Raw genomic sequence first — 27690 nt, forward strand, 5'->3', positions numbered from 1 at the left:
TCTCCTCCCCGCCGCCCGCCAGCGGGGGCAGCCGCGGCTCCGCACCCGGGAAACACGGCGGCGACACGGGGGCTCTGCCTCGACCCCCCCATGCGGACCGGGACCGCGTCTGCCCGGGGCCGTTTCCCTCCCCCGGCCCACACTCAAAACATTGAACCCCAAAGCCCTCGGGATGCCTGAAATGTTTATTTCAGTTCCTCGCAAACCCTCCGAGCACAGACGGCCCCTCCCGAGCTCCCGCTCAGCTGTGAGACATAAAACACAAACTCCAAAAGGCTGAAAAAATAGTGTCTTTGGAAGAAAATAGAGTTTCTACATCATATACAAGAAAAATGGGCTTCACATCCCAGAGCCTCCACAACAGCACAAAGTCAAACGCGCTTCCCCAGCCCCGCAGCCAGGACGAGCCCCCCGCCGGGGGCTCCTGCAGCACAACGCCCTGCGCCTGCCCAACACCCCCGGCTCCTGTTTGGGCACCGGCCGAGGAACGGGAGCTGCTGTCGCCGCGCAGACACAGCGCGTTCCACGCGTTCCACCAACCCCGCGAGGGCAGCGCCGAGCGGCCCCTCTGGTCCCCGAACCCTCCCCGCTCAACCTCCTTCCCGAGCCACCCAGCACGAGTTCACCGGCTGCTCTTCACCAGAGCAATCGCATGGGAAAGAGCTTTGAACAGGGGAGGCTCGGAAAAACGAGCCCGTCCTGCAGCGAGGAGCCCCGCGGCACCTTGTGCTTCAGTTTCCATCATCCTCAGAGGAAACTGCTGCGGTTTCAGTCCCAGGGCCGCCTCTAGGCCATCACATCCCACCTCCGAGGCACAAAGTCTCCCCGGGCTGGCAGAGACGCGCGGAGGAGCCGGCGCTGCTGCCACCAGCATTCCCAGCGGCTTCACACCACGAGCGAGCTGTGGAAGACGCTCTCCTCAGGCTGCCCGCGCTTCCAGGGTTCGTAATTCAGGGCAGAAGACGTGGACACCTCGCTGAAGCCGTCGGCCGCGGCGTCCTCCCGCGCGCCGAGGAACGGGCTGGGGTCTGGGGGTGGGCAGGACGGGACGGCGCCCGCGCCGGGGGCTGCTGGGAGCCCCCTGAAGAGGAGCCCCACGCTGGGGAAGAGTGGCTGCACCAGGCTGACGGGGCAGAAGGCAGAGCCTGTGGGGTTGAAATGCACTTTGTTCTTGTCCGGGCAGGACGGCTGGAACGGCTGCTCGGGGCTGGGGGAGCTGCAGGAGACACAGGGACACCGTGAGGAACGGACACTCCCGGGGGCACCGCAGGGAGAGCACCCCGAGTTGTGTGCCCAGCCAAGAGCCCGACCGAACCCTGACAGCCCCTGCGATTGGGCCGCTCCTCAGGGACAGAGCGGCACAAGAGGCTGGTTTGTTTTGAAAGAGCATTGATCTACAGGAGCACAAGTGTGATGGGAGCGGCTGAGGGACCCGGGGGTTCAGCTGGAGAACAGGAGCTGAGGGGAGACCTTCTGATCTCTGACCTGCCTGAAAGGAGCTGGGAGCCAGGGGGGTCGGGCTCTGCTCCCCAGGAACAAGCGCCAGGAGCAGAGGAAACGGCCTCAAGTTGCACCAGGGGAGGTCGAGGTTGGATCTGGGGAACAATTTCTTCCCCAAAGGGCTGTGGGGCATTGGAACAGGCTGCCCAGGGCAGTGCTGGAGTCACCGTCCCTGGAGGGGTTGGACAGACGGACATGAGGTTCTCAGAACATGGGGCAGTGCCGGGGGGAACAGTTGGACTCTGTGATCCTGAGGGCAGGGGTGACACCTGTGGCAACAGCAGCTCAACTGCCCCCACGCAGGACCAACCTCACACGAGTTCTCTGCTGCCAACAGCGCCTTGTACTTACGAAGCTTCTTCAAAAGCCCGAACCCTCTCGCATCCCTCGGGAGGTTCCCGTTTGAACACATAGCTGTGGTTGGGCCGGGGAGAAGCAGCAAAGGCCAGGACTGGTGAAGAGCTGCCCTCATCTGGCAGGGGAAAAAAGGACAGATTGAGAAAGTTTTAAAAGAATCCAACAGCGCTCTGTAACTGGACCCCAGAGATGCTCTTCTGGACCCCTGGGGCCGCAGGTATGACCCCCCAAAGCTGTGGCATTTTATCCGTGTAGCTCCCAGCTCCTGCCCTCTACTGCAGCTTCACGAGTCCAGCGCAGCTGAGCCGTGTCACTGCAGCCCTCGGCCACATCAGCGCGGACGGAGCAGCCGCCGCACCCCGGGATTTGTAGCACCGGCCCCTTCGCGCCCCCGCGTGCAGCGTTTACCTTTGTCCTTCGCGTCTGGCAGCCCCTCGCCCGCCGCAGGGGAGGGTTCTCCAGCTGCCGGGCGCAGCGGCACGGACGGGGACAGGGATGGGGACAGGGACAGGCTGCTGCCAGGACCCAGCGCCAGGGACGCAGCTCCGGAGCCGCTCTGGGCAGGTGCCGGCGCCCGGTGTCCGTCTGGGACATCCAAAATCTGGGGAGGAAGCAAAGTCTGAGTGGAGCAAGAAACCCCGTCAGCAAGGCCGATGTTCAACAGCAGCGGTTTGGGGCTGGATCCCACCGGCGGCAGCGTCTGTGCCCCCCCCGGGCTGCGGGGAGGCCCCTCGCCTGCCCTGCGCAGCACAAGGAGCCCATGGACACAGCCCAGGACAGTGTCAGAGCTGTCACCCAGGTGTCACCTGTCCCGGGAACACGACCAGCTGATCTCTCACAGCACCAGCAAGTTTTAGGGAGGGAACTCAGTGGCCACTTGACCCAATTTAGACAGTTACATGCCCAGAACAAATGAAAACTCAACGCAGAGACCATCCCCATGGCCAAGAAACAGATCCAGGCTTCAGAGGAACAGATTTCCAGGACCCCCCAGGGGATTTGGGACCATGTTGTGACCCTCACTTACCCGCAAGAGCTCTTCATCCCCCTGTTCCTTCACAAACGCCTCCTCCAGCTCCTGGTTCAGCCCCTCCAGGCTCCGGTGCAGGCAGGGGCTGAGCCTCAGAACAGGAGATGGAGAAAGGAAACCCGAAGGAGAGTCCTGCAACAACCCAGAACGAATAACTCATTATATCCGCACGCATTCTGCCATTACACCCTGTTCCGCAGCTCTCCAGGCTCAGCCTAAGCCTTGCAGAGGCTGCCGGCAGAGTCGTGTGAACTCACTGACCGCAGAGCCCAGCATGGGGACACAGGGCAGAGCTGGGAGAAGAGGAAAAATTGTCCCTTCTCAGCGTGAGAGCAGAAGTTGAGAGCGGGAGGACACCTGCCCAAAGGAGCTCGCCCTCCACCTCCCGAGCACACACGGACAGCAGAGCAGGGGGATGTGAACGCACCCGGAGCGATGCGCGGACGGTGTGGTCGCCCTGCAGCGGGGAGCTCCTCTCCTCTTTGCCGCTTCTGCCATTCAGCTTCGTTCGCTGGAGCTGCTGCTTCAGCCTGGCGATCTGTCGAACAAGAGCTTCAGCTACAGAACCAGCCGAGCCCACCGCCCCAAAACGGGCGCTGTGCTCCCGCTCCCCGGCGCGCAGGAGCCTCCGGCCGGCAGCAGCTCGCGCTGCAGGTCTGCGTTACCTCTCGGTGGTGATCGGCGCTTCCCCAGGACGCAGAGCGCTGGTGAGCGCTGGCTTTCCCCGCTCCTGCGTCGTGCCAGGACACCGGAGTCTGAAGTGACGAGAAACGCAGCTGAGGATAATCAAACATTTACCACCTGGAGACTCTGGGAGAGTCCTAAGGATACGCGATCGACTGCTGCCTGTTCCGTCCTGTTCCTGCGTCCCCCCGTTAACACAATGCCCAGTAACGTGCGTTACGAGACAGCCACCTATTTACGCTTGCCCAAACAAAGCCATTTTGGCCAGATTCATGCCCATCGGGAAACTGGACCTCACAGACCTGCGCAGTGAGAGACCTGTCCAGAGTCCGCAGTTCAACCACCACAACCACCTGGCGAGGTAAAGCGCATCAAGCCACAGCTCCGGGGAAACAACCGCAACCACCCTGTGCCACTCGCGGCTGTGACAGCGGCGCCGGGACCCGCTGCGCGGAGCGGCGTCCCCGAGAGGAAAAGCCTCACCCGGCTGCGGGCAGAACCAAACCCAGCGCGGCTGCCGGGGCGCGGGGGGAGCGGCCGCTCGCGTCCCCCACCCGTGGGGCCGGCACGTCCCAGCGGACTCTGCGCAGAACAGCGGCCCCAGCGCCGCCTCCCACAGCTGCTGTCCCAGCAATGGGACGTTCTCGGTATCGATGGGAATCGGAACGCGCTGTTGCTCTGATCGAAGGGTGGGAACTTCCTTCCGCTGAGCTCAGCGCCCTTGACGTGCTCCAGCATTGCGCTCCCCCGGCGCAAACGGGTTTGAAAATCTACTTAAACCACAGGAACGAGTTACCCGGAGAGGTACCTGCTGTCCCTCCTGCTCAGGGATACAGGTGATCTCTGGGCAGAGATCCAGCCCTCTCCTGCCCTCGCAGCCCCAATGAAGCCCCCTCACCCTGCGAGCGGAGCTCCCCGCAGCCACAGCCGCCTGTCCGTGTGTCCGTCCCGCGGTGCCCATCAGCAGCATGGTGGCTGCTCTGCCCATTCACAGCGCCTGGTTTGCCCCGATTCCCGCTGAGCTCCGAGCTGCTGCTCATCCCCCAGGCACAGACCAGCCCTGCGGCTCCGGCACATCAGAGCTCGTTTCCTACCTCAAACCCTGTCTCCCAAACAACTCGAACATCGTTATTTGGCCGTCATCCCAAAACATCGTGTCACTTTATATCCTAGCCGATCGCACACATGGGGCTGAGAAGGGGCGAAGGTCTCGGGGACCCCGCAGCCTGTCCCACGTGCAGCCCGAGTGGGGCTGTGGGAACCTGAACTCCAGCTGCGAGAACGTGACGGACTCTCAAACAGGGCCCAGGAGGCTGCTGGGGACCCAAGGAGGTTCTGCACCGCTGCTCACAGAAAACTAGGGCCTAAAAAGGAAGCAAAGAGGCTCTTTGCAATAGGAAGGCCTGAAAATGAAGAGCACATCTGCGTCCCTGCTCTCGTAGGCAGCCTGTCAAGGCAGAAGGAAATTACAGAACCTTTTGTACTAACTGTGGCAAAACCACTTCCTCAGAAAAAGGACAGGAAAAAAAAAGCTTTGCACAGCGAGATAACGCCCCGAGCTCCAGCCGTGCCGCCACCCTCCCCAGCACCTGCGTCCGTATCGCCCACCAGCCGCCCTGCGACAGCAGATCTGCAGAGCTCTGCAAAGAGCTGATCCGCAGCTGCACGGGGCAAACACGGACCGCTGCGTAGAGAGGCTCCCACGTCTGATAACTGAACACGGGAGCAGCGGCCAAGTCTGGAGGTTGCGGTGAGGAACGTTTTGTCAATACACAGGGCGCTGTGCAGCCCAGGACTCAGCCACAGCTCCAGCAGACACCCGGCCCCGCCACGCGTGAAGCAGCGGAGATCGCTGCTCGTTCCATGTGTGTCGCGCGGTAAAACAGCATCTGGAGCCACCAGCTCCCGATGGGCTGTGGCACCAGCGGCACCTCCTGCCGGGAAGGAGCAGCTGCCGCTCCCCAACCCTTCCCCAAACCGCCACGTGCCAGGAAAACCGAGCAGCCCCAAACCCCGGGGTGAAGTGCTCCCAGCACTGTGCGCTGCCGACTCAAACAGCCAGACAAACCCCTTCCTGCTGCTCCCTGCCCTCACAGCTCCTGGCGCTAGAACCCAAACACAAGTAGGCAAGAATACTTTGGAAAAGGACAATGCGAGTTGGAATCCAATTGAGAATTTCCTGCGAACAAGCCCATAATAAATTGTTGAATAGCAAAGATCAAACAGCAAGTGAACAGAGACTGTGTGCTAAATAAACAGCTTGTTAAGCAAACGGATGCTCTTATCCTTCTGAATTCTTTCACCTCTGCAGATCAGCAAGCGCCGCTCGCTGCCACACAGCAATATTTACAGGTTGCTACGGGTTCCTGGCGGGCTGGAGCGTTTCCACCGCAGCAGAGCCCTTCTCTGAGCACCCGACTGCTCGCAGCATGTGGCACGCAGCCGCAGCTTTACATAAGGGCTTGGCCCCAAGGCCAGGAAAAAAAAGTAGCATTGAGCCAGCAGTGGCGAAGAAAGCCAGAGGCCATCTGCCTCCAAACAGGGCCAAGGAAATTCTAACTCTGCACCAAAGCTGGGAAGCTAAAGGGGGAAAAAAGCCTTCCTAGAAAGCTGCGGCTGGGCAGGTGGGGATTTTCTGCCGCCCCCTCCGCCCCGCTTTGCTCGGCTCGTTGCTCCCGCGCTCTGCAGGTCGGTACCTGGGTGGCTTTGTGGCTCACGCACGAGGCGGCCGCTCCCTCGGGGTCCCGCGGCCACTGTCCCAGCAGGTAGGAGCCCAGGACGGTGTCCAGCGAGGACGTGCGGTGCACACGGGGCTGCCGCGCTCGCCGGGTCTTCTCCACAGCGGCAGCACATGGAACGCTGGCTGGACAACGGGAAGAGAAAGAAAGTGAGATTTCCAAAACCGAGAACCCTGGCTCTTTTCCCCACAGCCACAGGGAGCCCGTGTGCCTCAGTTTCCCCCAGGAAGCGTCCTGTCCCTCGCTCCCACCTCCAGGAGGCCACGAGAACCCCTGGGAAGTTTGGCGTCCCCAGCAGGACCGCAGGTGCTTGGGGTGAGCGGCAGGAGCGTGTTCGTTCAGCAGGGACCAGAACGGGAGAGGCGTGACCTGGTCACCATCACGACCCCGCGCACGTTGGAGCCAGCAGGGAAGTTTGTGTTTCCTTGTGATCAGACAGACAAACCACCGCACGCAGAGCCGGCCCCGCAGCCGCCTGGCGAGATGGGGAGGCTGAGCAGCTCCGCTCCGGCGCTTTGGGTACGACATTCCCTCCTTCCTCCCCAAAACAGGCACCGCAGGCTAAACCAGCACTGAAACCAGCACTAAACCTGAGCTCTGTGTTGTGTTTGCCAAACACCTCCGTGCACAAAGGTGCTGAGGCTGTTCCAGGACACAGCCTGTTAAATACACCTTTTTATAAGCTAAACTATCACTTGAACAGTGGAATTCGGGTTCTAGGTGAGAAAAGGGCAGAGCAAAAAGCCACGTGGGAGGGCGAGGGAAGGGTTAGTCCCGGCCTGACAGCCACACAAGGTCCACACGGGATTAACGGCTCATTGTCTTGGGCCCAGCTGGCACTTCAGGACACGCTCCCTGTTAACAGTGAGACACCTACCACTTAATTTAGAACCTCGTTAGTGTTTGCAGCTCATTGCCCCACGGTTGCCTCTCCACCAAAAAACCCACGGCAAGCAACAGGAAAGTTCCCATTGCTACCTTCTGTAGAGTTGTAAAATCATCTTCCTTCCCCCTCCAGATTTCACCCTGAGGAAAGCGACCCTTTAATAGCAGAAGGATGTTTAGAAACGTAGGGACCTGCTGTTCAGACCCTGACAGTTTGGGAATAGGCCCCTGCAAAGGTCTGTCTTAAAGTGCTGAAGCATAAAACAACCGAGCAAGGCAGGACGAGCACGAGCAGCCTCCGAAAGCCGGACACACCGTCTGCTTTTTCAGGGAAAAGAAAACAGCTTCAATGTTAACAGGCTTCAAGGAGGAGAACGAATCTGGAATTTACAGGCAGATTAGAAGGTAACGATACACAAGCCCTCAGTGCTCCTGCCATAAGAGTCACCATGGGCACAGCAGGAGCTTCTGCACCGGGCCCTTCGTCCTCAGGCCTCTGCCAAGGAAGCATCCCACATCTCTTAAAATCACCATCCATCTTCCTTTAAAGAAGATTTGTAACTGAGGGGAAACTCACACCCATGCCAGGATGGGATTTCGCAGCTCTTTGAAACACCAACACAGAAACGCAACCCCCAGAGCGCTGCAATCGCTGCAATCCCAGAACCCGCAGTTCCACCCCCTGCCCCACGGACACCCAGAAACACGATCCTCCCGCAATGCAGCCGTGACACCCGGGAACCCCCTGCCCCACGGACACCCAGAAACACGATCCTCCCGCAATGCAGCCGTGACACCCGGGAACCCCCTGCCCCACGGACACCCAGAAACCCGCGGGGCCGCGGCAGAGCGGGGCGCGGAGCTCCTGCAGGACCCGGCGCTGGAGAGCTGCCCGGAGGACGCAGCATCTGCAGACATCGTTGAGGGACACGAGCAGTTCGAGCTGGTTTTCCTGGATGCAGACATGGCCAAACAGCAACTCCCTCCAACGCGGCTCCCGGCCTGCAGCTGAACACCCAGCTGAGGGAAGAGCTGAACTCTTCACCTTTATCTTAATTCTTTCAAAATTTGTTTTTTAAATGATAAAGCAACCTGAAGATTTTCAGCATCATCGTCACCTTGACCCGCGGGGGCAGCGCCGGAGCCGTGTTCACACAGGATTTCGACACCTGGCTTTGCACAAGCAGAACTCGTTGCACTTTGGTGCATGACGGTATTTCACTCACAGGGTTAGGCCAAGAACTTGTTTCCTTCCTTTGCACCACAGAGTCAGACAGAAAACGCCAAATGTTCAGCACACCTGGAACGGAGCAGCTGCCGCTCCACACAAACAGGTGTCCGGGTTCCTCCGGTTCTCTACTCACCCAACAGGTGTTGAGAACTTTGGAGCCGTGTTAGATGAGCCCCAGCTGATAGAAAGATTCAGCAATAAAATCCATCTGGGTGCAGGACCCAAGAGCTCCAGGCTCCTCCGGTTCTGCCACAGGAGGGACAGACCAAACCACAGTCCCACCCCTTCCCCCGCACATTTGCTTTTAAATGTCATCTCCAGCATTTTAAAGCAGGAGAAAACTTGTTTCACCTGCAGAATGTCAACACAAGTCAAGATTAGTTGAGATGTGTCCTTTGTTTCCCCTTTCCCACACCCGTATCCAGCAGAGCAGCAGGTTTAGATGGAAGGTTGATCCATATCAGCTGAGGACATGAACAGGCTCTGATTCCTGCACCAAAACTTGTTCCATGCTGAATGAATCCACCTGTGAGGCTTCACCCAGACCTGAGCCACGGGTGTGCTCAGTGGGTCCAACACAAAGCCTGGTTTGGTTCTTCCTGGCCAGCGCAGCCCTGGGACACGCTCACCACCTTCCCATCGCTCCACCAGTCCCACATGACCATCGTTGCCCATTGCAGCTCCCTACTTGTGCTTTACCCTTTATTCCTCTCAGCCTGCTCACCCACAGCAAAACCCCGAAGGCACAATTGCTTCATGGTGATGAACCCCAGTGCAGAAGTGCAAAGCTCGTCCCAGCAGCCGTTTGCAGGCGCAGCAGCAGGACCTTCCCATGCAGAACCCGCAGCCTCACCCCAGGGCTTTGTTTCTCTTTTAGGGTGTCAGTACCAACCAAGCTGCCCCTGCTGCTGAGATGGGTACAGGCTATAAACACCATGAACCTCTGTGTCCCTTGTTCGTTTGCTTAAACAACCCCTGAAAAACTACAGGTGTTAAACAGCATGAAAGAAAACTCGAAAGCAGACACCAAACACCTACACCGCTATTTTGGTAACGAAAGCCTTTATACCCATCCCTCACACACAAAACCCCATCAGATATCCACTGCTACAGCAAACACGGCAAGTCCTGAAAAACTTCAGATATTCAGCTGCACCACAGGACAGATGAGGAATCTAAAAACCCACAAACGTCGACCCCAGTGACACACATCAGCCCCATCACTACTGATACTGTGGATTCGTAAACAGCAAGTCAGCTCCTTTAAAAATATCTCAGACCTCCTTCCAGGCATCCCCCAGCTCTTCCTCTTCACAGAAGCTCTTTGAGAGCTGCGGCAGCTGCTCCTCAGCTCAATGGGATCCTCTGTGATCAGAGCAGCTGCGGATCGGCCCCGATCACCCCGCACATCTCCTGAGCAGAGATCCACAGCCGGGGCGCGCTGGGAACAGCAGCAGAGCCGGCTGAGCAAAGAGGGCAGAAAGCAGCGATTCCCAGGCTGAGCTCGCACAAGGGAGGAGCAGCAGAGCTGCATCCTGAATCACCAGCACTCCAGTTTGGGGTTAAACTGCCAGTTCACTGCTGCAGCTCCCACACGCACAGGGAGTGGATGAGGCAGAGTGGAAATTCAAACTCCTCCAAAACTGCAGAGGAAATTATTGTGACCAAGAGGAAAAACTGAGGCTCCTGCAGCCTGTGGAGTGAGGCGCGGAGCCAGGAAGAAACGAGGAGCAGCAGCTCTGGTTCGTGTGCTCCGAGCTGCGGGTACAACCAGGGCTGCCCCTCCGCAGCTGCTTCATCTCTGACAGCTGAACCTACTGGGTAACTGCCCCATTAGGAACTCCACCTCGGTTTCAGTGCAGCTCCGAGCGAAGGAGAGACTTGCACTCGAAAGAATCTATTTCCTTAATTTATTTCAAGTGGAAATCAAGCAAAAAGCTTTTCAATAGCTCCTCTGCACAACGCCAGTCCTGCCAGCAGCAGGAACGCCCGAGTCTCAAGCAGGGAGTGCAGGACTCCAGGAAGGGCCGTTAATTGTTAATTATCGCTCGGGACGGGCTCGTCCTCTGCACAGCGGCTCGGTGGCGGCTGCAGGACCGGAGCACAGTGTCCGCACAGACACCTCGGGACCGGCCACACAAACGGCTCCAGCTGGTCCAGAACTGATCAGTCTCACGTTTGACCCAGAAAGCGCTTCATTGCTATTTTAAAACTTCAGGAGATAATGAAGAGTCAAGCAAGAACCCAGCATCCAAAAGCAGCGCCACACGCAGCCAGAAGCAACATGTACATCCAGAAAAGCCAAACACTATTACTGGGTCACAAAAAAGTTAGATTTAAAAAAGCATTCCTGAAAAAAAAGTCTCAGCAATGCAGTTAGGGACAAACTGCCATTAGCGCAAATCAAGTTATCGCCTGTTCATGAAGCCGGATGAGCCGCACAGAACAGAGGACACGGGGTTTTCGACACGGCCTCACGACGGGCGGCTGCCGGGCGCAGCGGGTCCCGGCCCGGCCTCCCCTCCCCGGCCCGCTCCCCCGCGCTGCCCCGGTCTCGTTCTCTTTCGCTTCCACCCCCGCAGCAGCAGCCAGAAGCCTCCCGAACAGCCGGCTCGGCTGCTGGGGCCCGGGGCGCAGAGGGGCTCGCCCCGCTGAGAGCGGTTCTCCGCCGGGAGGTGCCGCTGGAACCGGCGGAGCGGCTCACGGCGCCGGTTCGGGGCCCCGGTACCGACCCCGGTGCAACGCCGGGTGCAGAGGACACGCGGGGTCCCCCGAGGCCGCACACTGGGGGTGCCCGTCGCCTCCCGCCGTTACCTGCCCGGCCCCCGTCTCCGCGGCGCTGCTGGAGCTGGAAGGGGACGGTTGCGCGGAGCGGCTGCAGCCCCCCCGCCATGCCCGGCCCGCACCGCCCGCCGCACTGACCCCCAGCGCCGCCAGCGCCGCTTATCAGCGCTCCGGGGGCGGGGCCGGCGAGAGGAGCCCGGCGATCATTGGCTGCCCACGGCCCAACGACCCGCCCTCCTTAACCGAATCCAATGAGGACGCTCTGCAAGCTCCGCCCCCGCACGCGCTGCAACGGTAGCCAATAAGAAAACCGGCCACCCGTAATAGGCACCATCCCTCCCGCCAGAGCCAATCAAAGAGGGAAAAGAGACTCAGGCCGCGCCCCCTCTCCCTCCCCTCAGCGGTGGTACAACCAATCGCAACAAGAGGCAGCGGTGTAAACCCCACCCTACTGCGGGAATACCAATCGCAAGCCTCTCCTAAGGCCCCGCCCCTTCCGCGCACAGGTCAATCGGAGCGGCCCGGCAGTGTTTGCGTCCCGCCTCCGGCCGCGATGGCGGCGGCTGTGAGGGGCCCAGCGGCAGCACCGGCCCCGGGCCCGGCAGCATCGGCCCGGCGGCAGCATCGGCCCGGCGGCAGCCCCGGCCCCGGGACCGGCAGCATCGGCCCGGCGGCAGCACCGGCCCCGGGCCCGGCAGCCCCGGCCCGGCGGCAGCATCGGCCCGGCGGCAGCCCCGGCCCCGGGACCGGCAGCATCGGCCCGGCGGCAGCCCCGGCCTGGCGGCCCCGGCCCTCGCAGGCCGCAGAGAGGCCCTGAGCCAGGGCCGGGCCCGTCCCCGCACCGGCCGCTGACCTTTGTTCCTCACGCATCACTTCTGGCCGTGTCTCACATTTAAACCTTATGATCGTACCGACCGCAGCCTTTTTTCCTTGTTCTATCCCCCAACACACGTTTTCGGCCCGAGTCGTCCTCAAACACGTTTGTTAACGTTTGACCTTTCTCGCTGAAGCCACACGCAGGCGCCGCGTGCGCCGGGCCCTGCTCGGCTGACCCGTCCGGCCCAGCGGCGCCGGCAGTGTGGCCGGAGCGGATAAGAGCAGGGACGGCGGGAGGTGACCCGGCGGCCGGGCCGGGTGCCAGCCCCGCAGCAGCGGCCGTGACGAACCGGGCAGCAGCAGCGTGGTTGTTCCCCGGTGGCTATCGCAGCGGAGCAGCGCTCCCATCGCCTCCCGTATCGCCCACTCGCAGGGCCAGCTGCTCGTATTTGCATTTAATCAGGCAGCAGATGGGGAACCAGAGAGCGCGTGGGACAGAAAACCCCGCGGGGGGAGCGGCGGCAGGGAGCGTGGCGACCGAAGGGACAGGACGTATCGCCTTGGGGAGGCCCGGACGAGACAGAAACCACAGCTTTGCTTATTACATCTCAGCAAACACACAGAACGCCACCCACCAAACCAATCGTCCCTATCTCCTCACGCACCGAGCGCTGCGAGATCCCTGATAAGGCGGAGACACCGCGGCACAGGGAGGCACAATGATCTGCTGAGGACAGTCCCGGGCAGGGAACATTCCAGAAAAGCAGCAGCGATCGGGGCATTTCTGAGAGTTAACAGCACTTGCCAGAAGATACTTCGAGTATTTCCCTGTTCACTTAATCCTACAAGCTAAAATTGAGTTTTAAACTACACAAAGGTCCTCAAGTGTCTGTTCTCCCAACAGTTCTTCCTACCGCAGCTGCCTCTGCAGAAACTGGGTAAAGCTGATCCTGGAAACCTTCCTGCTCCTCCACGTAGACGTTCCTGCAAGTCAGAGACACTTCCTGACAATGTTTCCATCCCAAGGTCCACAGCAGCTATTGGCAAAGAAACAGGACACGTAAGAAAAAGAAATGGTGAGGGAACTACCACAGTACAGGTGCTCAAAAGAACATGAAACTGCAATGAAAAATAGTTTTAAATGCCAAATAAAGGAGTCTTGACCATATTATTTTTTTTCACGGACAGACTGATAGCTCAGCTTTTCTAGGAACCATACAGGGTCAGTCCTTCTAACCTAGAAATTCAAATTCACCTTTCAGTTTCTTTGCCACGCTGTCTTTTTAGGGCACTGCCATTTGAACACAATAGCCACAGCTGGAACAAACTAAACATATTCACTCCTCAGTGCTGTTTTGTTTGAGCATGGAGGTCACACAGCTGTGCTGCTGATTGTTCTCACCGTATCTCATGCTATAAATACAGCACGGAATACTGAAAAAGAAATGAAGTGGTTCAGCGTAACTAAGCTAGGCACCACTCTGTCTCCAGTCCAAGCTTTGCTTTCACCAAATACTTTTCTAAAGGTTTAAAACCCCACATTTTGCTTTCTTATGTAGGAAGAGGCAAGAAAGCACCAGCTGTCACCCATCAAACCAGCTCCAGCCACTCCAGCTCCCATCAGTCGCGCATTATCAGCCAGTCTGGTCTGTGTGCACACACCACAGAGTGAAGCGCTGTAAAATTGAAGTTCTTGCATTCCTGCAGGCTACACTCCAGCCTCCGCAGCAGAGTCGCCTCCCTGTAATTAAGGTTCCTAACGATGTTCTGCACAGCAGCAGAAGTAACCATCGTTTAGAGCTGCCCAAGGCTGCAGGTCCGGGATGCTGCTCCTCACCCTGCCCGGTGGTGTCGGAGCATCTGCCCCACGGAGCCGCTCGGTTCATCGTGACGAGCAAACACGGCACGGCCTCAGAACGCCCAGGTGCACCTGACGGCTCTGGACCGGCCCCTGAACACTCGGCCAGTTGCTCCGCATTCCAAGGCAGAAGAATATTGGTGTTTACCGGGCTGGTGCTCCCCTCCCCGCCGGCACCTCTGAGAACAGTGCAGCACCCACCGCTCTTGGCTTTATGTCAGCGTCACCCGAGCAGGTGACAGGCACACAGGGCACACGTAAGGCAGAACACTTGCCACTGCACTTCCATCGTTCTGGTCCACCGCTCGAGTCCTAAACGAGATTATATTTCTGGCTGTTTGCTATGGGTAGGAGGGAGACAGAGCTTAGATTTAAAGTCCTGATCAGCTGAGCATGAACGTGGAAGATCAAAGGGTCACTCAGCACACAAGCTAAGCTTTCCCTCATTGTCCTTGAACAAAATTCCTATCGCTCTGAGCTGTGCAGTAGAATGCGTGCCTGTCTGCCTCCCACTCGATCCCCAGAGATGGCTGCGTTTCACTGCTGGGCAGTTTCTGCACTCCAATGTTTTGAGATGAAAAGCTCTGAAGAGCAGCAACATAAATAAAACTGCAGTTTATTAACAGATCACCCAGCAGAGCAGCCAAGCTGTTTCACAGTCTGGTCATGCTGGCAGTGCAAACAGTGCGAGGTCTGGGAACGGAGCACAAGCGCAGGATGAAATAGCTCGTTTGCTCCAAGTCACAGAAAGGGAAGAAGCTTCTCCTAATCGTGTGAATCATCAACACACCAGACAGAAAGAGGGCACTTCAAGTGATCACCGATATCCAGCGCTGCCAACGTTGTAACAGAGCACGTAGATGAATACAAGGAGAGGTCAGTCCCGTACCGACAAATCACTCCGACCAGGCACGGGACTCAGCACGGCCGCAATGACGCATCTCGTACCTGCTGCCGCTGCTCCCGCTGCCGGAGCCGTCCGACCGTCCCGCTGCTGCGGCCCTGCGGGGGAACACATGGGAGGACAAGGTTCATCGTCTGCCCCGGGATCCTCTCATCGGACACTGGCACAAGCGTATCCCATCTTATTTTGTATCTGCATTAGTGCTGCTGAAATTCGGAGCAGTCCCCAGCCCTGTGCTAGGCCGTGTGACACGGCCGGGCGACACGGCCGGGCTGGCTGCAGCGGGGGCCCTTGGAGCCGATGCTTTGGGTCATCCCAAATCTATCTTAAATTAAACATTTCAAGTCAGGCTAATAACCTGAGACCATAACGCTCCTTGGCCCAGCACTAGGTGTTCGGCTCAACTGCAATTCGAAATGCGATTACATTCCAGGCAGGCTTTTCTTTTTCTGCCCAGGTAGGAAGCCGTGCGTTTGTGCAGCGGCGTTTCCTCCCGCAGGCGCCTGCCCGTGGGTCTGCGGGTGCGTTCACTGACACAGCCAGACTCGCTACTGAGCGGTTCACCCACGCGTGTTTTCCGGGGCTCGACGCGCAGTTTTGAGGGGAGACGCGTGCCCACTCGCAGCCAACGCGGCGGCCCCCCTGCACGCAGCGCGCGCCCGCCGCGGCTCTGCCCGGGCACAGCGCACGGGCTCGTTCGCCCCCGCTGCGCCAGCTTGGCCTCCAGCGCCGCGCAGCGCGCCGCGCTCGCCCGGGAGCGACGTGGAGCCAGAGGAACGGCGGTACGGGCCTGACGGGCAGCCGCACGGGTCACCGCACTAGGCCCTGAGAATTTCATGATCCCTAGAGAAAACCGTAGTTGGAAAGAACACGTGCCTGACGGAACACCCGTACTCCTTCCCCAGGTCGCTGCATAGGGCAGGACCGCGCTGCTCACAGCGGCACCCCGGGCTCCCCGGACACACCGCGGTCCGCACGCCGGCAGCTGCGGCCGGGAACGCGCGGGGCCGGGGCCCGGCCCACAGCGCCCCCGGGAGAACTGCTCCCCCGGCGCGCACGGACCAGCGCCGCGGGAGGCCCCGCGGCAGCGCAGCCCCGGCCCGCCAGGCCGCTCACCGCCCGCGCCGCCCCTGCCCGGCCCCAAAATGGCCGCGGCGGGAGGGCAGAGGCTGCCCGAACCCAACATGGCTCCCTGCAGACAACACCCGCTCCGCTCCCCGGGCCCGCGCCGACTTCACACCCGGACCCAAGATGGCCGCCGCGCCAAGAGCCCTCGGCCCGAACCCAAGATGGCCGCCGGCAGCTTCAGCGTCAGCGGCGCCGCCGGGGTCCCTGTCCGACTCCAAGATGGCAGCCCCCGCTGGCGGGAGGCTGGCTCGGGGTCACGTGACGGGGGTGTGGGCCGTGTCCCGGCGGAAGCGCGAGGGACCGAGCGGGAGCTGGCGGCGGAGCAGACGTGCCGCGGGACGGGGGACACGGCCGTCACCACGGAGCCCGCCAGCGCCAACACGGCGGCCACCGCCGCTTCGCGGGCCGGGGGCGCCGGGGACCAGCCACCCTCGCTGCCCCCGCCCCCGCCGAGGATGCCGCGCAGGAAGGTGAGTGCGGCCGGGGAGCCGGGGAAGCGCCCGGCGGGGGAAGCGGCGAACTGGGGCGACAGCGTTCCCGCTTCCCCACCCCCCGCTGGTGCCTCTTACGGACACAAACCCGGGGGGGGATCAGCGGCCTTCAGCCCCCAGCGCCCGCCCCCCCGCTCCCGAGTGGCTCCCGCTCGGCACGCCGGGCGCTGATTGGCCAGCGTGCTCGTCACTCATCGCCCCCAACGGTTACCGCCCCCCCCCGAGCCTGCAGCGCGGTCCGCCTGTCGCATTTTGCGATTGGACAGGCAGTTGGCGAACTGCTTCCGTATTGGTCTGAGTGCCTTGCCGGACTGGGCGCTAATTGGCTTGTGCCCCTGCCCATCTGCGCCCCCAGCGGTCAGCCCCGCGCGCGTGCCCTGTTTCTCTCCCGCTCCCCACCCCCATGGCGCTCCGCGCCCCCCGGGTCGGTGTTTGCGTGGGAGCCAGGCTCGCCCTGATAGGCTGCCGGCCGCCGTCAGTCACGCCCTGCTGCCACGCCTTTTTGCTCTCCGAGCTGTCATTGGCGGGGTTTCCCTTTAGGCCCCGCCCACGGGCGTTGTGATTGGCCGGGACCGGCGAGCCTGCGCTGGGCGCAAAACAAAGCGGCGCGGGGGCTGCGCTCCCGCCCTTTCCCTCGGGGCGAACCGCCCGCGCTGCGCGGGTCCGGCCGGCAGCTGCCGTGCCCGCTCCACACGCTGGCTGTGCAGCCGGGGCCGCAGGGCAGGGATCTCCGGAGCCCCGGTGGCTGCCCGCCAGCTCCCGAGGCCCGCCCCCCTCAGAGAGCCCAGCGAGCTGCGCGGTGCGGGGCCCGCGCTGCTGGGCCGCGTGAGGTGAATACGGCCGCGCTCACAGGGCCTTCCCCGTCTCTGCCCCGGGGCCCGCCTGCCGCTGCCCGGAGCGGCTGGCGGGGCAGAGTCGGCCCGGCCCTTGCTGAGCCCGTCTGCCCCCTCCAGCACCTGCTCCAGTGGCGCCTCTGCCGGGCTGGGCCGGGCAGTGGTGCAGCGGGGCCGGGCTGGGCCGGGCAGTGGTGCAGCAGGGCCGGGCTGGGCCGGGCAGTGGTGCAGCTGGGCCGGGCAGTGGTGCAGCTGGGCCGGGCAGTGGTGCAGCTGGGCCGGGCTGGGCCGGGCAGTGGTGCAGCTGGGCCGGGAAGTGATGCAGCTGGGCCGGGCAGTGGTGCAGCAGGGCCGGGCGGGCGCTGCAGCAGGGCTGTGGCCCTGACAGGGCACTGAGAATGCAGCTCAGAGCGGGTCCTGTCCAGCCTTGAAACTGCATTGACCTGCGGCTTTCAGTAAAATAAGGTGCTACTGGGGTCTCTTAGTGGATCGTTTTGCAGAAACTATTACTGAAGGCACCGACGCCACATATTTATTAAACTATTTTCTCCAGAGTAATACACTCGCCATTTATTAGTTTGTATATATCATTGCGTCAGCTTGAATTTATCTAGCATCAAATAGTTTATTTTTTTTCATAGTATAAATACAATAAGCAAGTTTAAGTGCCCCTCTGCTAATGTCTGTGGTGTTGCAGAGGAATGCGGGGAGCAGCTCGGATGGAACAGAGGACTCTGATTTCTCCACGGATCCCGAGCACACAGACAGCTCTGAGAGCGACGGCACGTCCCGCCGCTCTGCCCGCGTGACCCGCTCCTCCGCCAGGCTCAGCCAGAGCTCCCAAGGTAAGCGCTTTATTTTCTTGCACCAGGAAAAGCAAAGCAGCCTCTTAAGCAACAAGAGCCCACTGTGCTGCATATTCCTGACCTTTAGAACTTTGATGTTGGAGTTTATACCTACATAAAAATTGCACAAATGTGGTAATATAATTTAAAGTTTACGGTGGTGATGGAAGTCAAAACTCGACTCTACTTGTTAAAGGAAGTGGGAATCAAGCCCCATGATTCTGCTGCTAGCTTTACCAGATTTTCCTGAGTACTCTAAAAATTTGCATTCCATGTAGATAGTTCCGTTGACTCTGGAGCCAAGCTAGAGAGAGGCTGTTTAGAGGTGAAGGTTGGTTTTATTTTGTTTGTTTGGGGTTTTCTGTGCTGCAAGGGAAGATGTATGTTCATGCCTTGCTCACACTGACCGTACTCTGCAATAAATGTCACCAACATATTGCCAGTTATTTTGTGTGCTTCTACTTTGGCATCCAGACTTCAAGAGGAAACATTGAATGTGTCCACCTCCTCACTTTTGGTGTTAGTCATTTCTTGGCTGCGAGTTAATCAGCTCCCATCTGGCATCAAGGGGAGGCAATGACAGTAGATAATCACTTATTTCCATTGCTCCGTGTGTACGCTTTGATCAAGAATCTGTTCTGCAACAAACTTTATTACAAGTAAGAAATATACGTTCCTGATCATCTAGTAATTGGGTCTTAAAATCAAGAGGATGTGTATGGGATACCTGAGATACTCCCAGGTTATGAAAGCATTGTTTTAATGCAAAATAATTGTTTTCTAGTCTTATGAGAAGTATGGGTTCACGAAACCACGTGCAGGGTCCCGAACACAGCTCCACACCAGGAGCAGTCTTACCGTTCCCAAGGATTGTCTAAACACGTCTAGTTTTTATCTAAACTATAACTGTTCTTTAGCTTTCCACATGGGAGCTGGTTTGTAATTACTGGTTAATGAAGTAATTAAGTCCAGAGAAAGCTGATCTAATTCCAGATTGTTCAGTCTTGGTAAAGGATCAGCAGATTTAAGTGCAGAAGCACAGAGCGTCCCTGTGTGATGGTGGGCGGTGGTCCCCACTGTCAGTCAGTCACAGAACCCAGGGCTCAGGGGCACTCGGGATCGTCTGCTCCAGCCTTTCTGTCAGGTGTTGCGTTGCAGCCTTCAGAGCACGTCTCTGACCTGCAGTGGTTGTTGCGGGTGTAATGACGGTGTGTCTGTGGGATCAGATTCCAGCCCGGTTCACAACCCGCCGTCATTCGGAGCAGAGGAGCCGGTGTACTCCACGCGCAGGGTGACGCGCAGCCAGCAGCAGCCCGCTCCCGTCACCCCCAAGAAGTACCCGCTGCGGCAGACCCGCTCGTCCGGCTCGGAGACCGAGCAAGTGGTTGACTTTTCTGACAGAGGTACGGAGGGCGCAGGGAGGAGTTGAAAGTTTGCAAAACGCTCTTGGGAAGCGCGTGCGACTCCATTCTTTGAGGGCACCCTGTAATATCCTGAGGATAGAGGGTTTGAGACAGCTGTCTAGAGTCGCTTTATGTATTTTTTTGAAAGCTTTCTTTCAGGCAAGTTTGTAACATCTTGATCTTTATTCAGACACTAAAAATGCAGCGGATCATGATGAGTCTCCACCTCGTACCCCCACCGGGAATGCCCCTTCCTCAGAGTCTGATATTGATATCTCCAGTCCAAATGTGTCCCATGATGAGAGCATTGCCAAGGACATGTCCATGAAGGATTCTGGAAGTGACCTGTCTCACCGTCCTAAGCGCCGCCGCTTCCATGAAAGCTACAATTTCAACATGAAATGTCCCACTCCTGGTTGTAACTCTTTAGGTAATTTCAGCTCGAGGATTAATCTGTTGGGTTTTGCCTTCCTGCTGTGATATTCCAAGTAACAGCATGCACTTAGTTAGGATCAGAAGTGTTAGTGAGACGTGGGTTTATTCTTCCTGTGTTTGGGGTGTAACAGGGCAGAGAACCAGTCAGGAGTGTGGAAGGAAAAGGCAGAGTCTTGCAGGTAGGGTACTAGTGAGACACAGGTTTTCAGAAAAAAATGATTGCAGACCTATAATATCCTTGGCTGCTGCATGGAGTACAGCTTTTCAGTTAGCGTGAACAAGATTTTCCTCCTTTGTTCTTAAAGCTTGTGCCATGCACCATGACTTGTGCTCCTTCCGTCACACTGGTAATAAGCCAAGGGTGCCCCTCGAGATACTCATCAGAGGGATGTGCCCATCTGGGATGCTTGTTAAAGCTCTTTATGATCACACATTAAAAGATTGGGCTTTTTTTCCTGATCCTTTGCAGGACATCTAACTGGAAAACACGAGCGACACTTTTCCATCTCAGGATGCCCGCTGTATCATAATCTCTCAGCAGATGAGTGCAAGGTAAATGAGGCTTCTGGTTTATTTTCATTATGTTGTTTTTTGAATAACATGCCGTGACCTGTCATTTGTGAACAGGAAGTAGAGATAACATGTTTCAGCTGATGTCTTTAGCTGCGAGACAGCAGCAGTTATGTGTCAAACCATCTGCGAATTTCAGCTCAGCTCTGACGGTAGTTTGCTGCAGCACTGACAGCTGAGTCTTGGCTTGCAGGTGCGAGCACAGAGCCGGGATAAGCAGATTGAGGAGAGGATGCTGGCCCATCGGCAGGACGACAACAACAGGCACGCCACCAGGCACCAGGTCGGCAATCCGCACACCATGGAGCGGCTGCTCCCTTCAAAGCGGAAAAACCTCCAGTCTGTCCCAGCAAGGGCAATTCACTGTGTCCCCAGTGAGACTGGAGCGGCTGCTGGGAGCAGAGAGGGGGCACTGGCCACTGGTGGTACAAAGGAGGCTGGAGCTGTGCTCAGGACAGTCTTTGTTGTGTGCTTTGATGTGTAGGACGAGAGAATTCCTGCAGAAATGTAAACTACAATTTTACTCTGGCTAAACAGAAAAGAATAAAAGCAGGGGAATTACATTTTCAGTTCACGAGCCTTGGACTTGAGTCAAGATGACTGAATGAGTCAGCTGGAGCTTTTCCCCATGATTAAGCAGCACACAAAGAGTGTCTTGTGGGACTGAGGTACAGTGGCAAAGGCAGGCTGTGGCAGGAAGAAAAGTTTCCTATTTTACATGCCTGTGTTGTACCTGCAGTGCCCTCTTATTAGCACAGGACTTGGTTCAGAGGCAACAGACGTCATAAAAGGAAAGCCAGGACAGGGTCTTTAGGCGAGGAAGGTGAAGAAGAGTGTTGGAAGTGGATGAAGCCTGGTGAAGGTTTCAACCTCTGCTTCTTTTCAGGCACCAACAGAGAGACAGCTGCGATACAAAGAGAAAGTCGCTGAGCTCAGGAAGAAGAGAAACTCTGGATTAAGCAAGGAGCAAAAAGAGAAATACATGGTAAGAGCAATAACTTTGTTCATTCCCTCCTGTCTGGAATGGGACCACTAAGTGGGAGTCTGGCTTTCTTGGTCATCCTGCAACATTCTCAGCTGAAAAGGCTGCAAGATCTACCAGCTTAGGAGCAGCACGGCAGCAAAACCTCCTGTTATTTTATTGTCGTAGGAGCACAGACAAACCTATGGCAATACTAGAGAACCTCTGCTTGAAAACCTGACGAGTGAGTACGACCTCGAGCTTTTCCGAAGAGCACAAGCACGGGCATCTGAGGACCTGGTGAGACTTCTAACTCATATCTCATAGCAAATGTCTCTGGAAATGGGAATGCTCTGCAGGAGGAATAATTAGTGACAGTCCCATTCAATGGGTGTTTGTTTTCAATGAAAGAATGGGCAGCCTCACCTGCTGAAAGCACAGCCAAGGAGTGGTGATAGCAAGGGACAGCAGCTGGTGACTGTGGGCCAGAGTTCAAACCTGGTATCGCCGAGGCTTTGTGGGTGCTTTCCAAAGCTGCTTTCTGTCCCCAGAGATGAACCAAAAGACACTTTGATGCTTACCAGTGACAACTGTATCTGGGATGTCTGAGCAGAACATTGCGCTGGATCCTCCCCCTACAGATTAGGGAAGAAGCACAAAGTTGCGTTGCTTTCCTGACAGAAAGAGCAGGATCCTGGTGTTGGCGTGTGCTGAGTGCTGGTTCATGGGACATGTCCTGGTGGAAGGACCAGTTGGTGACTGTCCTGCTTGGGGACAGGGCTGTGGGACGGTCATCAGATGTGCTCACACTGAAAAAGGAATTTAGAAGACTTGAAGTAAATTATTTCCTTGAAGGAAATAAATAGGGCCCCCTTCCTCTCTACCTACTTGTGTTGTTTTTTTTTTTTTAAATAATCATCCATTTTTTTCATTCACAGGAAAAGTTGCGGCTTCAGGGCCAGATCACAGAAGGCAGCAATATGATTAAAACGATCGCTTTTGGCCGTTATGAGCTGGATACCTGGTATCATTCCCCCTACCCGGAGGAGTATGCTCGTCTGGGACGTCTCTACATGTGCGAGTTCTGTCTCAAATACATGAAGAGCCAGACCATACTGCGCAGACACATGGTAAGGGCTGGGGCAGAGCTTGACATCTGACCTCAGCATGTAGATGTTTTAAAACATCAGTTGTTAGCTCAGTTCCTTGCTTTAGGAGGTGAGAAGACTGTGTGTTTCCTGGTATGTCCAGTAGCTGTTGTAACTTTTTCTGCCCTTAAAACAGTAGTGTCAGACTAACTTTGTTTTCCCATCATAGGCAAAATGTGTTTGGAAACATCCACCGGGTGATGAAATCTACCGCAAAGGCTCCATTTCGGTGTTTGAGGTCGATGGGAAGAAGAACAAGGTACCAACTGTGATCATTAAGCCAGTCTTGAGTGTGGAATCTGTCTTTCAAATCTGCCGGTCTCGTCCTGTAGAGAGTGAGAATGCGAATGGCCCTTTCTCCCTCTAATTGCAGAAATTTTCCTGGAGTCTGATCTGCCCTTTCTGGCAATTCGGCAGTAGTTTTGTCTGTATTTTCTTTGTGGTTATTCCTCAGCCCTGTTGTGCTCCAGCAGTTCCCTCTTGGGACACTGGGCTGTAATAAACAGCCATATTCTATTCTCTTTTTTCTTCTAGATCTACTGTCAAAACCTGTGTCTGCTGGCCAAACTTTTCTTGGACCACAAAACGCTGTATTACGATGTTGAGCCCTTCCTCTTCTATGTCATGACAGAAGCTGACAACACTGGCTGCCACCTGATCGGGTATTTCTCCAAGGTTAGTTGAAAATACACACGTGCACATGCCTGCCTCTGAACGTGTCAATATGCACCATGTGCTTGTAGTGCTGCTGCTGGGTTGCTTTCTTGTTCCACATAAACCTGGTTGGTAACAGAGGTGGTAGCGAGCGTTACTGGCTCCTTCTCAGGTACAGCTCCAGGGCCAGCCACGCTGGGCTTAAAACTGCACCAAACACCGAGCTGAATGGCTAATAACGTAAGACACGCAGATTGTAGCTGAAGGACGATCATGTTCCTTGTTGTTAGGCAGGTTTTTCTGCTGTTGCTCCTCTCGCCTCGTATTTATCAGCTGCACAGGCTTGTTCAGTCCCATGGATTATGATATACCCATTGTTTGTGCAGATCGAGACCTGTTCATCTTTCCTCTCTGTTCTTGTTTTTAGGAGAAGAATTCTTTTCTCAACTACAATGTTTCTTGTATCCTGACAATGCCTCAATATATGAGGCAAGGCTACGGCAAAATGCTCATTGACTTCAGTAAGTAGAAAGAGAGGAATTCTGGAAACGCTTTCTGTCCAACATGACAATTTCACCAAGAAATCTCACGTATCCGTGGTGGTGGTTGAGCAATTTTCATTATAGCTGATTTCTGCATTTGCTAAAGAGGGTACCAGTCAGGAGAGAGTCGTTCAGGAAGGATAAATAGGTTTTCTTTCCTTTCCAGGCTATTTGCTTTCAAAAGTAGAAGAAAAAGTTGGCTCTCCAGAACGTCCTCTGTCTGATTTGGGTCTCATCAGCTACCGCAGTTACTGGAAGGAAGTTCTGCTTCGTTACCTGCATAATTTCCAAGGAAAAGAGATCTCTATAAAAGGTGCGTTTTCAAGCTAAATAAGCTCATAGCAAGTTGGTTCAGGAACATACCTACGCGTCTCATTCACTCGTTTTCCTCCAACATGAGGCAGGTCGTGCTTGACTCATCCCTAGGGGTGTTTGTGGCCACGCAGTTGGTGGAATGTTCCTGTAGTTGGGAATGGCTCCTTTCCAGTCCCGCCACCGGGAAAGATAAGCCAGACTTGCAGAGTTTTGAAAGTGTATGCTGGCTGCTGCTTTTAAAAAATACATTAAAAAATACAGCAAATTAACTTTATTCATCTGTAGATTATAATGTTAATTTTAAAAGGAAAAATGTCTCCACTGAGAGGCTTTCAAATGCTTTGGAAAAATACTAAGACTATTTGGACTTCTTTTAATGGCATTTTTATGTTTATGGCACCTAGGAGTATGCAGCATTTCGTAGAGACGTTGAGGTAGCTTTGACGAAGCGGCTACATCTTCTTTCAGAGATCACAGCTTATTAACTTGTAGTTGAAAACTGACAATTACAGGCTATTGCAGAGAAATGTTTGTGTTCTAACATCAACTGATATGGTTTGCAGAAATCAGCCAGGAGACAGCGGTAAATCCTGTCGACATTGTTAGCACGTTGCAGGCGCTTCAGATGCTCAAGTACTGGAAGGGAAAACACCTGGTCCTAAAGAGACAGGTAAGATTTGCAATGGCTATTTCTGCATTTTTGTTTCTTTATATTTAGCTGTTAGATTCATATGAACTTGCTGAAACCAGTGTTTCCTTTTCATTCTTGTGGGAGAGTGCTGGAATTTTCCAATGTAGTAACTGATAAAATAAAACAGGGCACCCACCCTGATTCTGGAGCAGTCAGGAAATGTGCTGTAGCGACCTTCCTTTTCTGATGTGCGGAATAACGTTGCTTGTTGTAAGCGGCTTTTTCGGGGAGCGATGGATCAACACTCCTATCATGCTCCTCATCATTCCTGCCCTTTATTGGGCAAATGGATGACACAGGAGTGAGCTGAATTATTGGAATCCTGAATGACTCCTGTTTGTACCCTCATTAGATATAAGACAAGTGATTTATCAATCTCCAAATGTGACAGCGCCTCTCTTGTGTTTTCCCCTCCCCAAGACTTCACTGTGTAGCTAAAAGGAGCCATTTCAGTGTGACTGGAAGAGGCTGCTGGAAACGTCATGTTTTGTCACGCTAAGCAGTTAGTCGGCTTGTCACCTTCAGCTTTGTGCCTGGGACGTGTGGTGTTGTGCCGTGGATAATTCTCCATCGTTTGTTTTAACCTTCCCTTTCATGCTCTTTTCCTCAGGATCTGATTGATGAATGGATAGCCAAAGAGGCAAAAAGATCCAACAGCAATAAGATAATGGATCCCAGCTGTTTGAAATGGACCCCTCCCAAGGGAACTTAATGTCTGTCGCTCCTGCCACCAGTGACCCCCAGCAGTAGAAGCGCCCCAGGGATCTGTGTTGTATCTGTTGCTGTTGTGACTGGCTGGTACAGTGCCCTCCAAAGATCAGCTCCCCTTGGGACTGTTCTGGCCCAGGTCTGGTGCACCCACAGACGCTAGTTCTGAGGAACTTGATGTTTCGGCCTCAATGAGGTTGCAAGGATTGGATCTGTATAGGACCCAAACGAAGCTCCCAGCAGCGCTGGCCCAAGGAGTTCTGATATCTGGTACTGTACCTGTCCAGTCACTGGTCTTACCCTCACGTTCCTACTCAGATGAGGTTGTGTTGTGTCCTATAATCTGGTGGTTTCTTCCTTCAGGTTCCTTGCGTTTTGAGTAATGGAGGTAACTTCTGTGGCTTTTGAACAAGGTCTAATAATGCTTGTTTGGGGAGAGGCTGCAGTTACACTGACTGCAGCATTTTTAACTCGTCCTGTCTGATGGACTGTTCTGTTCCATTTATCAAACAGTTTTAGTAAGATAACACGCCTCCTCTTTCAGCAGTGTTTGCCGTATGATATAGCAGGTCTTCACATAGTTCATACTGTACAGTCAGAAGCTTTTATGTCTGTAACCGAGTGGTGTGATTGTGTGTGACCCTGGAGGAGCCAAGGCCGAGCGCGTGGGCACATCGTGGTCTGGGATGGTCTGTAGAGTTGCTCTTGGTTTATGCTCCTGGAGCCACTACAGTGCCACGGCTGGTGGAGAGACCTCTTTGACTGAGTGTTGCTGGCTTTTCCTGGTTTATCTCTTGGAGTTAGTGGGTTCCTTGACACAGTTCACCATATCTCACTGGAGATACTTTTCCCAGAGCAGTCTTCCTTGAATTGTAGGTCTCTTTGTATTGGAGAAGATTTTTTGTTTTTTCCTCTAGACTGAAGAAGTCAAAACTTCAAACACATTTTGGCTAGCCTTGTCCAAACAGCCACAGAAACTCTACAACACAAATGTCGTCAGTTGTTGGATTGCCTACAGTGTACGTTCTGTGCATCAGTGGCAGCTCCAGTTAGCTGTGTGGATGGTTTGCTTCTCTGACAGCGCATTCTCGTTTGTCTTCGTAAAACAAAAGAGCTTTTACTTCCTCTCTCCCATCAGCACCACTGGAAGAAACTATTGTACAATGGCTTTTGAGTATAACCACTGTCCTTGTGCCACAAACTTCCTATATGGCTCCAGTGTGATGGAGAGGGGACAATCTTGGGGTAGCCAATGGCAGCATCACGTAGTGCCGATTTCATTGAAACCGTCTGGTGTTTCCTTGCGGAACGGTGTCTGAAACGAAGCACTTGCCATGCTCTGGTCAGAGGAGCCGCTTCTGTAACCACTGACCCATCCTACTGTGGACAAGTTCTCTATTGCTCTCCTGATGGTTGTCTGCCTTTCTGCCCCCTTAGAAAAGATAAAGAAAAAAGATCATCAGTACATGTTGTGTACCTTGTGGGCATTACTGAATTTTGCTGTCTCCTGCCCTTTGCTCCTGTGTTGTAAGTAACTGCAGATACTCGTGGCACTGTCCAGCAGGTGGATCTCTGTGGAGTAGGGGAGAAGGCCATTCTTGTGCAGAAGCTCAACCCTGTTCCCGTGATGTGGTAGAATGTGCTATTCTTGTATCTACTTCTCAATAAAGCATGGTCTCTGCTCAAGTTTGTGCTTTCTTTTTATTTTTTTTCAGTCAGATGCTATTCTGCATCTCCAGCTGAGTGAAGCCGCTGCTTTCTGTTGTGAGGGACTAATTTGGAACCCGTCTTTGTGCCCGGTGTATTGAGAGGGCACAGAGAGGCCAGGGTGAGCATGGCCTGAGACTGGAGAAGCTCAGCTTAGGAAGAAAGAGCCGACTAGTTGAGATACGGAGCACCTTGGTAGTCTTGTGCTGGTTGACATGCAAATCTGTTTACTCAAGTCCTCGTTCTGTCTTGTTCCCCACAGTCAGACACTGGCTGTGCCAGTGCAGCCGTTACGGGGACCAGATCTCCAACGTGACCCAGACCTCTCCATCTTCACCCATTCTGTCCCAGACCATTTCATTTGGCAAACCACAAGGCCCCTCCTCACAGTTTGGTTTTTTCCCAGACTCCTGCAATATCATTCCAATAAGAGTTTTCACTGCAATGAGACAAGCTGGTGCTGCTTTTTCTT

At 55.7% G+C, this 27690-nt stretch overlaps 2 protein-coding genes across 8 annotated transcripts; one reads left to right on the forward strand and one right to left on the reverse strand.

The window, feature by feature from the left end:
• Positions 1 to 228: 228 nt before the first annotated feature.
• On the reverse strand, positions 229 to 16028 carry FAM117A (family with sequence similarity 117 member A). 6 transcript variants are annotated; one of them, XM_065651168.1, is made up of 11 exons: positions 15664 to 15699; positions 14832 to 14885; positions 13281 to 14716; positions 12940 to 13062; positions 6268 to 6434; positions 3553 to 3642; positions 3315 to 3425; positions 2885 to 3019; positions 2266 to 2458; positions 1852 to 1972; positions 229 to 1216 (listed from the first exon to the last, which is right to left on the reverse strand). In XM_065651168.1, exons 4-11 carry the CDS (start codon positions 13043 to 13045, stop codon positions 886 to 888), a joined length of 1254 nt encoding a protein of 417 aa, XP_065507240.1. In that variant the 5' UTR covers positions 13046 to 13062; positions 13281 to 14716; positions 14832 to 14885; positions 15664 to 15699; the 3' UTR covers positions 229 to 885. The 6 variants fall into 6 exon arrangements, with proteins under 6 accessions (XP_065507240.1, XP_065507238.1, XP_065507237.1 ...); XM_065651166.1 differs by lacking the exon at positions 13281 to 14716 and having other exon boundaries at positions 229 to 1145; positions 15664 to 16028; XM_065651165.1 differs by lacking the exon at positions 13281 to 14716 and having other exon boundaries at positions 15664 to 16026.
• A 159-nt stretch (positions 16029 to 16187) lies between these two features.
• On the forward strand, positions 16188 to 27182 carry KAT7 (lysine acetyltransferase 7). Of its 2 annotated transcripts, XM_065651266.1 has the most exons (15): positions 16188 to 16385; positions 17937 to 18084; positions 19311 to 19487; positions 19678 to 19917; positions 20392 to 20474; positions 20686 to 20775; positions 21379 to 21477; positions 21643 to 21753; positions 22392 to 22583; positions 22771 to 22860; positions 23136 to 23276; positions 23683 to 23776; positions 23964 to 24110; positions 24676 to 24782; positions 25414 to 27182. In XM_065651266.1, exons 1-15 carry the CDS (start codon positions 16371 to 16373, stop codon positions 25513 to 25515), a joined length of 1836 nt encoding a protein of 611 aa, XP_065507338.1. In that variant the 5' UTR covers positions 16188 to 16370; the 3' UTR covers positions 25516 to 27182. The 2 variants fall into 2 exon arrangements, with proteins under 2 accessions (XP_065507338.1, XP_065507337.1); XM_065651265.1 differs by lacking the exon at positions 16188 to 16385 and having other exon boundaries at positions 17919 to 18084.
• The last annotated feature ends 508 nt before the right edge of the window (positions 27183 to 27690 follow it).

This window comes from Caloenas nicobarica, chromosome 24, assembly GCF_036013445.1.
Source record: "Caloenas nicobarica isolate bCalNic1 chromosome 24, bCalNic1.hap1, whole genome shotgun sequence".
Classification (NCBI taxonomy): Eukaryota; Metazoa; Chordata; class Aves; order Columbiformes; family Columbidae; genus Caloenas; species Caloenas nicobarica.